The 12,773-nt window shown below is 42.4% G+C and overlaps 1 protein-coding gene across 2 annotated transcripts in view; it reads left to right on the forward strand.

The window, feature by feature from the left end:
- snx29 (sorting nexin 29) overlaps positions 1-12,773 on the forward strand; it is a 376,077-nt gene that overhangs the window by 70,199 nt on the left and 293,105 nt on the right. Inside the window, exon 14 of one of the 2 annotated variants that reach the window (XM_061967307.1) lies at positions 2,181-4,118. The exons of the other annotated variant lie outside the window; for it this stretch is intronic. Within the exon in view, the coding sequence (XP_061823291.1) occupies positions 2,181-2,574 (394 nt within the window). The 3' untranslated portion in view covers positions 2,575-4,118. Of the gene's footprint in view, positions 1-2,180; positions 4,119-12,773 lie in introns of those variants that run through there. 2 annotated transcript variants of the gene reach the window in all.

Genomic DNA, 12,773 nt, shown 5'->3' on the forward strand with positions numbered 1-12,773 from the left:
TACAAAAATATAAGAGTTGTAGAATGGATTGGAAACTCAAGACAGCCATGACATTGTTCTTTACAAGTGTATATAAACTTTTGATCACGACTGTATGTATATATGTGTGTATATATATATATATATATATATATATATATATATATATACCCACACACACACATAACCTTCATTCTTTTTTTCTAAAAAATGCACATCATAAAAGGTGCCATATGTAATAATTGAATGTCAAGTCATCATTAAATGGCCCTGATATGTCATAAGGCATTAATAAATCATGTTCTTTTCGAATACCTTTATAACTGATAACGGTAGTTCAGCCGGGATATGCTCATTTCAAAATTAGATTAGATACATCAACATATAGGCTAATGGGGAAAATATATGCCCGTGCCCGTTAGCCTGTATGTCGATTTGTCATCCAACTGACAGGGCAACATATATTTTCGAAAAATAAAACCTTTGTGAATATGGGTAGTGTCAGTGCCTATTTCGTTCTCAATATGCTGATACGCTGAGGAAATGCGTTCCAACATTAGCACAGCTAATTGCGGTTTCTGGTACTGTATGTACATGGGGCACATATGGGGTGGTATTTACTTGGCACAATATAATGCAGTACATGTAATGATTTTCTACTTTGTGTATTGACATGGTAGTAGGCTATATGATTAATTCGTAATGTGGTTTTTGCATAACGTGAGTTGACTCATAGAATTGCACTCTGCACTGAAAGATGGTGATGTGCGTACATTAGAAATGCGCGGATAGGCAATTATTTCATCCGCAACCGCATCAGAAAGTCGTCAACCATCCGCAATCCACCCGATCTAACATTTGATCAGAACCTCATCCGCCCGCCATCCGCCCGCACCCGCCCGTTGTTATATATCTAATATAGACGATGCAAGGCATTAGTGAGGTTATAAAGCTTTTGCCTGTTAAAGAAAGGAGACTGATCCAATGCAGCACAGACATTCGCGTGCCACGCTGTCACGACCCAGACGCACACCAGTGCGCAATCATATGGGAGCCGCGCTGAGCGCACCTCCAAGCGCGTCTCGCTGCCGGCGACGGCCGGGTATGGGCCCAACGCTCCAGCGCCATCCATTTTCAGGGCTAGTTGATTCGGCAGGTGGGTTGTTACACACTCCTTAGCGGGTTCCGACGTCCATGGCCACCGTCCTAGCTGCTGTCTATATCAGCAGGGTGAGCCCCACCCCTTTCGTGAGCGCACTGCGCGCGGAGTGACCCCTGTTACGCGCCCCCGGCAACAGGGGTGGCGGGCAGGTAAGCTGCGCGGGCGGAGCGCGCGGAGTGACCCCTGTTACGAGCCCCAGGCCACGGGGGTGGCGGGCAGGTAAGCTGCTTACCTGCTGCGCGTGACGCCGGCCGCGGCGAAGGCGGACGAGGCGGGGTGTCGGTGCGGTGGGCGCGGTGGTGACCCTGGACGTGCATCGGGCCCTTCTCGCGGATCGCCTCAGCTACGGCTCACGGTGGGGCCCTCTCGGGGGAAGGGGCCTCGGTCCCGGACCCCGGCGAGGCGTCGGGGGCCTTCTCCGCTCCGTAAAAGTGTCCATCTCTTTTTTTTTTTTTCTTCTGTTGTGGCATATGCAGCAGGTGCCTGCTCGTTTTTCGTATGTGGGTAACAACATTTAACTATGTATATATATTTCCGAATTGGTTTAACTGCCACCCGCCTGAATCTATTTAAAATCTAATTTTTTTAATTTCTACCGCCCGACCCGACCCGCGGATAAAATCTAATTTTTTTAAATTTCATCCGCCCGATCCGCGGATAATCCGCGGACTCCGCGGTTGTGCCCGCAAACCGCGCATCTCTAGCGTACATAGAAGAGAATACAGTGCGTCAGGTTGGATGCAACATGGAGTTATGCTGAACGAAATGTGGCGGTCATTTTAGTGTTGGCCTTGGCTTGCCATCAAAGTAGGCCTATGCGATATATATTATATATTATTATATATAATTATTTCGATGGTGGTCTGTGCGGTCAAACTAGATATTTTAGCACGGTAATTGTTACGTACGGCGGGATAAGGAGACAACACCACGGCAGGAATCAGTTCAATAGCTTTATTGAAGTGTGTGGGATGTGTATGCTACTCTTAAGTGTTTGGTGTAAAACGATGTGTAGAATTAACAATGTAAATGTTACCAGGGTTTGTTGTAAGTGCGTGTTGGATGAATCCTTCGTCAGACCAGAGGGGCAAGGCGAGAAGGCAGTCCGTGGGCAAGCAAGTGGTCGGGGGCTGGAGAGAAGCAACGAGGTCCGTGTCCAAGCAGGGGTCGAGGATCGAAGGAGGCAGTCCAAAATCCAGAGAGGAGTCGAGGCACGCAGCTCGATCACGGGGAACAGGAAAGGCACTGCGGGGAACACAGAGGACATAAGACATGGGAATTGGGAAGTCACAGAGAGAGAGCAAGTACGCAGAAGGGAAGCCAGAGACGGGATGCTTACTACAAGGAGTGAACTACGTTCCGGCGCTGGATCTTCGTGTCCGCTGGTCTTTATGCTGTCTGTCTTCATTAGTCCCAGGTGCGAGGATTACTGATTGCCTGCAGCTTTTCCGGCGCGCGGTGGAGGTGCCGGCCAAGCCTGCAGCAGAAGGCATGAGGGATTGCGCATGCACCGTGACAGTAATGCCAACAATCTGTCCTGACTCCTGACGAAAATATTGCTGCGAAACTTTACAAATTCATTTGGCTAATCGACATCAGTAAATTGTGGCATAATTACTTAGTAAACCATCTTGCAAATAGCATAAACAAGAGAAACCTACAGCGTAGGACTCGTCGATTGACATTTGAAGTTCCTTGGAGTAGGATTCTGGCAACCTCAGTTATGGAGAGTGGGAGGGGACTACATAATTTTGACTGTGATTGCAGTACCATTTCTGGCCACATTACTACATATGGCACCTTTAATATTGAAATTGCATTTTTAACATGTGTGCAAAAACAGTTTATAAAGAACAATTCCTTACTCTTCGCTGCCACACACCACCGCTTTCATGTAAGCTCTAATGCAGCAGTCGTGGAGAAACTATGCATGCGCATTTATAGTTCCAGGCACTCAATGCGGTCTGGATCAATTTGATTTAGTTTTAATCATTAATCGATTAGTTGAAGCAACACAATATTAGTCAAAGCTTTTTTCTCATCGAATTAATCGATTCACTCGATTCACCCTAGTGTGAAAATAGTCTCACACAACAACAAAAAAATCCTGATTACAATTATGTTGCACTATTACAGTGTTATTGTTTTTGCACTATTTACCGTTTGGACTCAGGTCGAGTTATACTGCAAAATATAAACTATGCCTTTATTTATTGTTTGTTTTACTACCCGTCTCGCAGCATTGCCATATCAAGATATCATTGTTATTGTGAGCCATGTATCACAAATATGACATAGTGAGGTTCCTTTGGATTCCTTAGTTATCACTAGTTTTAGATTAGTAGTAAAGGACTGGCTGAAGGTGTTAAGGAAGTCATTGTATTGCTAAAAGCGTGTCATAGAAATGAGTACAATGTGTTTTGAACAAATCTAAACTCGAGTGTCAAATCAGGAGAGTGACAGAAGGAAGTTTAACAAGGTGAAAACAATCCAGTCTACATTCTATACCTGAGCTCAAAACAAGGCCAACTCATAGATTTTCAATTACATTGAGGTCTGGCTTCTGGTTGGGTTGTCTCCAATCTTACATTTTCCTCTGGCAATTAAGTCATTCTTTTGTCGATTTCTTTGAATGCCAGGGGTTATTGTCACGATGATAGATTAAATTCCTGTTGTGTTCAGCTTCCTAGCACATCTGAAGGTTACACAGTTCTGAAACTAAACCACAAAAATATTTGCTTCACCAGGAAGAAATGACAGTGTTGAAAGGGCCCAGGCAGTGTCCAGACCTAAATCATTTGGCATAGAAACATTTATTCTAAAGTATCCCAGACCTATATCCAAAAGGATTAAGGGCCTGATTTACTAAAGGTTTTTGCGTGCACTAAAACACGTGCAAACCTGATGGCACAAGCAAAGCTGATTTACTAAACGTGTGCAAAGTGGATTGCATCTGTTAAGTGAGCAGAATAATGCGTACAATCCATTAATATGCAAAATATATGTCTGTCTATCTGTGTTGGCCCTGCAATGAGGTGGCGACTTGTCCAGGGTGTACCGCGCTTTCTGCTCCAATGCAGCTGGGATAGGCTCCAGCCACTCCGCGAACCAGAAAGGGACAAGTGGTAGAAAACGGATGGATGGATGGATGGATAGATGCTGATCGTCAAAACACCCACAATACTCAGAGGAAAAGATGCAAATATAATTATTTAGAACGCGCAACGTCCATCCATCCATCCATTTTCTACCACTTATTCCCTTCTGGGTTGCGGGGGGCGCTGGAGCCTATATCAGCTACAATCAGGCGGAAGAAGGTGTACACCCTGGACAAGTCGCCACCTCATCACAGGGCCAACACAGATAGACAGACAACATTCACACTCACATTCACACACTAGGGCCAATTTAGTGTTGCCAATCAACCTATCCCCAGGTGCATGTCTTTGGAGGTAGGAGGAAGCCGGAGTACCCGAAGGGAACCCGTGCAGTCACGGGGAGAACATGCAAACTCCACACAGAAAGATCCCGAGCCCGGGATTGAACCCAGGACTACTCAGGACCTTCGTATTGTGAGGCAGACGTGATTCATCAAAACTCATCTGATAAAAACTTACTATTTTGCGTTTTGTTTCGCACATGTCAGAAGGACGTGCAAACATGGCTGCAGGATCGGTGCTTGCGCTGCAAAGACAGATGATGGACAGACGTGTGTGTGTCATCATTTTAGGCTGTCAGAAATAGAAAATATTAGACAAATATCGTTTATTCAGCAACATAATTTTATAATGTTATAGTTGCTAGATTGTTTAAAGGGAAACTGCACTTTTTTTTTGGAATTTTGCCTATCGTTCACAATCGTTATGTAAGACAAAACGACGGATATAAATATATATATATCTATATATTTAATGCATTCTAAATATTAAATAAATGCGATCAAAAGTCCGCTTACAATGTGTGACGCTCGGGTCGCATGACGGCGATTAGTGGCGTGTTCCCAAGATGCAGAAGATCAAGGAGGCAACGTGCAGTTACATGTATTTAACGTAGCTCAAAACAAACAAAGATGAGTGCCGCTAGGAAGGCACCGAAGCATAGGGAAGGCTATACAAAAAACAAAACTAAAACTGACAAGTGAAAAACAATAAAAACGGAATGCTGGAATATAGGAAAACTCACGGCAGGAGAGAAGAGTGTCCACATGAATGATTATCATTTCCCAACAAAGTCCTGACAAAGAATGGTGGCTCACACTCAACTTAAATAGAATTGATTGCAAACCGAAAATAGGTGAGGGGAAATGCTCTGGGCAAGATGCGTGAAGCGGTCACGGAAAAACACCATCACGACAGGAAGTGCCTCCAAAAGAAAAGCACAAGACAGGAACCAACACAAAACAAGGGAGAACACCAACAAAAGGGCACGGATCCCAGACGAATACCAGACGTTCTGGAAAACGGGAAAAAAAAGGTCCAAAGTCACGGGAGGGGACAAAGCGGTGGGTCGCTTGGCCACATGTCCTCACAACCAACGGGGAAGAGTCAGATGCCGGCGACGAGTAGACCGCCACCGCAGCTGGCGAGGTGGCCGACCATGGAACGGCCACATTCTTGGACGGCGAAGAGTCTGCTGGAGACGACGAAGGCAGCGGCTTCGGCGAGGAGCTCGCCGGAGACGAAGAAGGGGGCTGCCTCGGCAAGGAGCCCGCTGAAGACGAAAAAGGCGGCGGCTGCAGACCCACTGGAGAGGATGGCGGCGTCTGCAGACCCACTGGAGAAGATGGAGGCGTCTGCACCCCAGGAGACAAAGATGGTGGCTGCACCGCAGGAGACGAAGATGGTGGTTGCACCGTCGGCAAAGGACTCGCTGAAGACGAAGATGGTGGCTGCACCGTCGGCTTCTATGGAGCACGAGCAGCAGATGGCGGCTGCACCGTTGGCGTCTGCGCAGTACGAGCAGCAGATGGCGGCTGCACCGTCGGCGTCTGCAGAGCAGAAGCAGCAGGAGGACAGGAGGGTGCAGCAGAGGCGACGGATGCGATGGTGACGCTGGGGCTGGAGAACACTTCGCTGTGGCCATTAGTGCCACAATCCGCTGGGTCATTGAAATTTCCTCAGGTTCCCTCACTGGCTGGATAATTTTGTGTGAAGCGGTCACGAAAAAACACCAATTCGACAGGAAGTGCCACCAAAAGAAAAGCACAGGGCAGGAACCAACACAAAACACAGGAGAACACCAACTAAAGGGCATGGCCTGGTGTAACCAGCCATGACACAATAGAGCCTATGGGAACCGCTATATTCTGCCTATAAAGCCCTTAAAAAACATCCAAACACCTCCATTAAGGTTTTATATACATGATGTAAGTATATATGTAATATATAATAATAATGTATTATAACATTTCATATTTACGTATTTTGCTCATTTTAAGCATACAATAAATACATTATTTATAAAAACGCATCACAACCTTCATCTTTTTTTCCCATTACATCACTAATTATTACTCAATGCAGACTTCATGAGAGCCAGCAAAAAAATAATAAAACATCACTTACTGAGCAATGTCTGCTGTAATCAGGATGCCGACTGCTTGGATGTTCATATATTCCCATTTAGGTGATGAATGACTCAGAATCCTCGCGAAGTAAAGTGGGGTGGAAACAAGAGGTTTTTCATGTTGTTCTCGCCATACAGGGTCTAAATTGGTTGTCAAAGTGTACCAACTTGTTCGAATACGTCCTCGTCTTTCTACTATACAGGTAAGAGGCATGATTTATGATCGAAAATAAAGTTTGACGAGGAAGGAAACGAGAAAGCAGCTGATCAGTCGATTATGTCAACATGGACGCAAAAGCTTGTGATCATGGCGCCGCTATAAATAGTTTGTCTGTCTTAGCGCTTATAATAAAAATATCACTAATACTTGGTTAATATTCAGGTCAGGAAATGTAAATGGGATTATTTATTGGATTTTATGGATGGAATAGAGGACCTTCCATTGGCTCCGCTGTAAACAAACTTTTATTTACGTTTATTCACAAGTTAGAATACATGAAAAAAATCCATCCGTTGTCATGTCTTTCATAATAATTGTGAATGATAGGCAAAATTCCAAAGAAAGTGCAGTTCCCCTTTAGGGATTTATTAAAACAAATTTAATTTTTGCATTTTGGTGTCATTTAATATTTTTAATGACATTTGTTTGTTTCACATATAACATATACCGGTATTAATAAAAATATTTCTTACATGAAGAAAACTTCTTTAAGTTTGCATTTTTTTGCCTTTTGAGCCAGAGTAAGTGCAGCCTTTCTCCAATGAGCTCAGCTCCTTTGTGGTAAGTGGTAGATATCTCCTGCATGTTTGAAAACAAAGTATAATACCACAGGTAGGAAGGAGCATGATAAAATAAATGTGCAGTAACTGAGATTGTCCCCGGGGTAATGCACCGTTTAGCACACGTAAAATCCTCATGTAAATATGGCGATCTGCACCACTTTTCAATTGCACATGCAGTGTTAGTAAATTGCATGCAACACGCCCACTAGTAGTACACACTATTTCATAAATTGCACATGCTGTTCAGCCAGGCCCGGCCCTAACCAATCTGGCGCCCTAGGCAAGATTTTAGGTGGCGCCCCCCCCACATCGGCAGTGAAGTGTATATACTCACAAGAAACCGAATAGCTTTGTCTTTGACCTTTTTTTTTTTTACTTACAACTATACCTAATATATAAAGGGGTGGAAAAGTGATTATTACCTGCAGGGCAAACAGAGCTAACCAGAAGGCAATAACAATGTAAACAAAAAACAGCTGCTTAAAAGATCTAATACAAATGTCCCTGAAAAATGTAAGGTGGGAGTACTGTAATTACCTAACGTTACATTATTATTTTCCATAACAATTTAGCCCCCTCCACAATATTAACCCGACGTTAAAACAGAACTAGCTATTTATTGATTAGCAATTGCCGAATCATGTAACATTAGCTTAATGCTAAAAAGCCGGGTTACTATCACATTCTGTAACAGACAAATAATTTCATGTTCGGCTCACCTACCTGCTACCTCTCGTTTCTCCTCCTCTTCTTTTCTCTTTTTTCTTCCCTGGGCACCTGACAGTTTTGGCCGTTTTGACATCTTGTGTTGATTTTTTGATGTGGTGACGTCCAAAAAGAGTCATGATACGGGTAGGGAGGGGGCGCACCGTGCGGGGGGACAGGGGGGGGGGCGTAATGTTGTAACAAATAATATTTCTATTAAATAGGCTTTACTTTGCATTTTAATTAACGTGGGATTATTTTTTGTATTTAGAAATAATAGTACCAACTTTTTTTCTTTCCTTTTTTTTTCTCCAACATTTGTGGCACTGGCGTGGCGCCCCCTGATGGACGGCGCCCTTAGCATTTGCCTATACGGCCTATGCCACGGGCCGGCCCTGTGTTCAGCGCGTGGTATTTGGATCTCAGTAAATCAGGCCCTAAATGCGGTAATTCAAGCAAATGGTCCACAATAATTCAGCCATGTTATCGTACAGATAACAAATATGTATAGTTTTTTTGTTGAATGACTCAGGATTCTTTTTGTCCCCAACATTCTAAATCCTCTTTAAATGCCTGCTACCCTACAAAATAAGTGGACAAAAGTGTGAGCAAGGAAGGCACTGCTTAGAATACATAAAAATAAGACAATTGTTGTGGCTTTGACATAGACAAAGTGTTATTTTTACCTGCAAGCCCTGTTTTATTAGTCTGCCTTATTCACCAAATGTTACCAATTGGAATATGCATCAAGCTTTAGTGCCAATAATTCCACTTTTCAACAGTATGCAGTTTATTGCATACTTTTCAAGCCATCTCTTGAATGACAGCAAACAAGTGTTTTACTTCAGCAGAAAACATTTTAAGTGTTCCAGAGATTAATAATTCAACAAAACAAGTTCGTTATCAGGCCAGGAAAAACAACTTTAACAATACAATCAGGCTGAGGCGTAGCACTTTAGGATTTTTTCTTTGGAAAATAATGTATTCACTGAAAGGAACATTTGCTGTAAATAAAAGATTATCTTTCGATCAGAGAATACAGACAAAAAATAGTAATTGTGTTCTCAAATAACTGAAGAGAATAAAATCTAGTGCAGTCAGTATCTATGAAGGTCTCTATCTTCATTCATTAGTGCTTGTGCAAAATTAGGAACTGAATTCAGAATGTTTCTCAAATTCCAATTAAATTGATTGCAAACAGTAAAGAGATTGCAATTCAAATTGGAATTGATTGCAAACAGTAAAGAGATTGCAATTCAAATTGGAATTGATTGCAAACAGTAAAGAGATTGCAATTCGAATTGGACATAGTAGAATAGATTTTCCATGAAATTAATTTGCTAATAATGGTGTATTCCAGAATTATCTTACAATACTTAAGCCCTGCAGTGAAAAAAAGATAACTTTTCTCATGCAGGGCAAACAGGCTGGTGTTTGTGAAGTGTGTGTTACCATCTACTTGACTATTTTTTAAATACTAGATACTAGTATATTGTGTATATATTGTATTTGTTGATGTAGTTCTGTTGTAGTTGTGAAAAAACAAAGACCGATACTGATAAAAAGAGGCCAATACCAACACACGTCCAAATGCCAAATCTCTGTGCCAATAATCGGCGCGGCCAATAACCGGTCGATCTGTAATTTCTAATCAAGTCTATTTACAATTACCTGTTGCTCCCTGCCTGCACTATTGTCTTTTGTCAGTGTGCATGTATTACTCTGCTGCAGCTACGTGCATGCACTAGACTTTTGTTTCTGCTGTTTTGCCCCAATTTCAATAAAGAATTTAATCTTTTGACCTGCACATTGCTTTATGTCTCTGCATCCTGGCGTCACGCTATCAGTCCACATGGGCCTTCTGTCATGATCTGTGGTTTGGATCATCCATCCATCCATCCATTTTCTACCGCTTATTCCCTTTTGGGGTCGCGGGGGGCGCTGGAGCCTATCTCAGCTACAATCAGGCGGAAGGAGGGGTACACCCTGGACAAGTCGCCACCTCATCGCAGGGCCAACACAGATAGACAGACAACTTTCACACTCACATTCACACACTAGGGCCAATTTACTGTTGCCAATCAACTTATGGTTTGGATCATGTTTTATGTTATTTTCTGTTTAAAGACTCCATAGTTCCTGGTTGCACTTCCTTGTTTGTTTGTTACCTTGACAACCATTAGTGTCACCTGTTTCACGTCTTGGACTCACACACCTGTTGCTAATTATGTTTACCTGTCTCTGATTAGTGTTCGGCCGCTCACCTGCTACCCGAGCTCTAATCAGAGGTATTATTTAAGTTTGCCTTTGACAGTTAGTCGGCCTGGCGTCATTATTTGCTTCATGCAACCTGTTACGGAAGTTTTGTTTCATGCCAAAGTTTTGTGAGTATTACTTGTCTCAAGTCCATGCTAAGTGTTAGCTTCTTTGTTTCCTGCGCTAAGTTTTGTGCTTTAGCTCCAAGTGCGATCAGCGCGTTGTGCCTTCGCTTTGTGTTCCTTTTTTGTTTGTACTTCTTTGAGTTTTGGGTAATTAAATCATGTTTTTACCTGCACGCCTTGTCCAGAGTAGTCCATTCTGCATCCCGGGAGAACAACCCGTAGTGAGCTGCGACCCCCCCCTTGACACCTTTGTGACAAAACCTTTGTTAAAAGTTGTCCTATTACTTGGCCAAAAGGAATTTCTCTGAATTGCAATGAATTTATTTCTCCACCCTGTCATTCAAGTTCCAATTCAACATCCTATTGGTGTAGAGCAATTTTATTAAAGTTAAAATTTTTCCAAGTAAATTAATTGAAATTCAGAATTCAGTAACACTTTAGTATGGGGAACATATTGTAAGTAACAAAGACTTAATTTAGAGTTATTTGGACACTAGGGGAACATATAAGTGTAGGGTTAGGGTTACTAATAACCAATAATTCTGAGGTTATTGAGGAAAGACTCTTAGTTAATGGCTTACTGGTTGTATAAAACGGCCATGCAGAATAAGACAATAAGTACTTAATAATGACTAATTAAGAGCCATTATGTTACTAATTTGCATGTTAATAAGCAACTAATTAATGGTGAATATGTTCCCCATACTAAAGTGTTACCCAGAATTCTTGCAAAGCCTGATATATATTGATCTATCGCCATGTCTGTCTTCTTTTTGCTGGTGTGTCTGAAAACCTTATAGTTTATTTGCGTCGCTGATTGATTTAATAATCATTAAAAAAACGAATATAATTGTGTAACCTTAGCTAGAGCGAGACTTGTTCACTCAACGCAGTAATCTGCCCTCTGGTGTTAACATCAGACTGCAGACCCATTCTTGTTAAAATCACACACATTCTAATACCTCTGGCCCCACTCTCTGTGAGCACACACATTGAGTGTGAGCAGTGCGTATTCGATATAATTTAATCAGGCTGGAACAACGCCTGGGCCGTGGGCAGGTCTGATAACGGCGGCGGCGTCTCTGTGGAGAGCTCGTCGCACGGGCTGCTGTTGGAGGTCTCCGTGCAGGCGACTCCTTTGTTGGTGGGAATGAGGTCTGATAAGCAGGGCACCAAAAAAAATAAAAAAATCACCCGTGGAGAATAAGGGGAAAGGGGTTGGAAGGGGGGGTTCGATGTGGCAGTGGCGCAAGACAAAGGCTGTTAAATTTAACTGGCAAGGGCATAAAGCCTCACACCGACTCTGATTGATTTCCTCCCCAAGTCAGGGATGTTCAGCCAGTTACGACTCTTAGACCTACACGCTTTCTTTATCACTGCGTCTGCGTCTGTGTCCTCGGTTCAAAACAAACCAACCCCTTTTCTCTGCCACTGTGGGGACAGCATATTAGGTACTCTTTACAACTATAATATTGCTCACCAGAGATGTTTTGATCAGAGTGTTAAGCTGATACCGAGCATCAATGACGGGGATCTTCCGATACCGATCACTTGTATTAATTGTGATATTTTCAAATGATTTATGGAGACTGCAATTGACAGTTTAACAATATCAACACAATATTTAAACTAGTTCCTTATACTCTTTTTATTACACATAATTGTTAGATTAAAACAAAGCCAATAGTACACAATAACTAAACAAAAGCAAACACTACTATCTACAACTCATTTAAATTATTTGGTTTTTGCCCTCAAAGTCTAGGGAATTATGTTCCTGGCTTGCTCTCAGTGTATAACATGTTTAGCCTCTTCCTCCAATGATAATGTTACATGATAATGATACTATAGGGCTGTCTCGATCCAACTTTTATCCCTCGATACGGTGATGATATTGGAGTCTTGACTATTGACCCATAGCAATATAACTTATTGTTATTTATTTATTATTTTGTACTGTGGAATGTTAAAAAGGCTTGGTCAAGTGAAATTACTAAGAGAGCAATGTCAGGTATGAAAAACACTAACCTAATGACATACTTTTGGTAATTGTTTTTAATGACATCTAGTGGCCATGTCTTTTTCCATGTCAAAAGAGAGCCTCAACAAAACTGGTCTTATATTTAAAAATATAAACATCTCAATTGACACCAAACTCAGAGTCCTCAAAACGTATGTATGGTCTGTCATACTTGACG

Source organism: Nerophis lumbriciformis, linkage group LG11 (assembly GCF_033978685.3).
Source record: "Nerophis lumbriciformis linkage group LG11, RoL_Nlum_v2.1, whole genome shotgun sequence".
Classification (NCBI taxonomy): Eukaryota; Metazoa; Chordata; class Actinopteri; order Syngnathiformes; family Syngnathidae; genus Nerophis; species Nerophis lumbriciformis.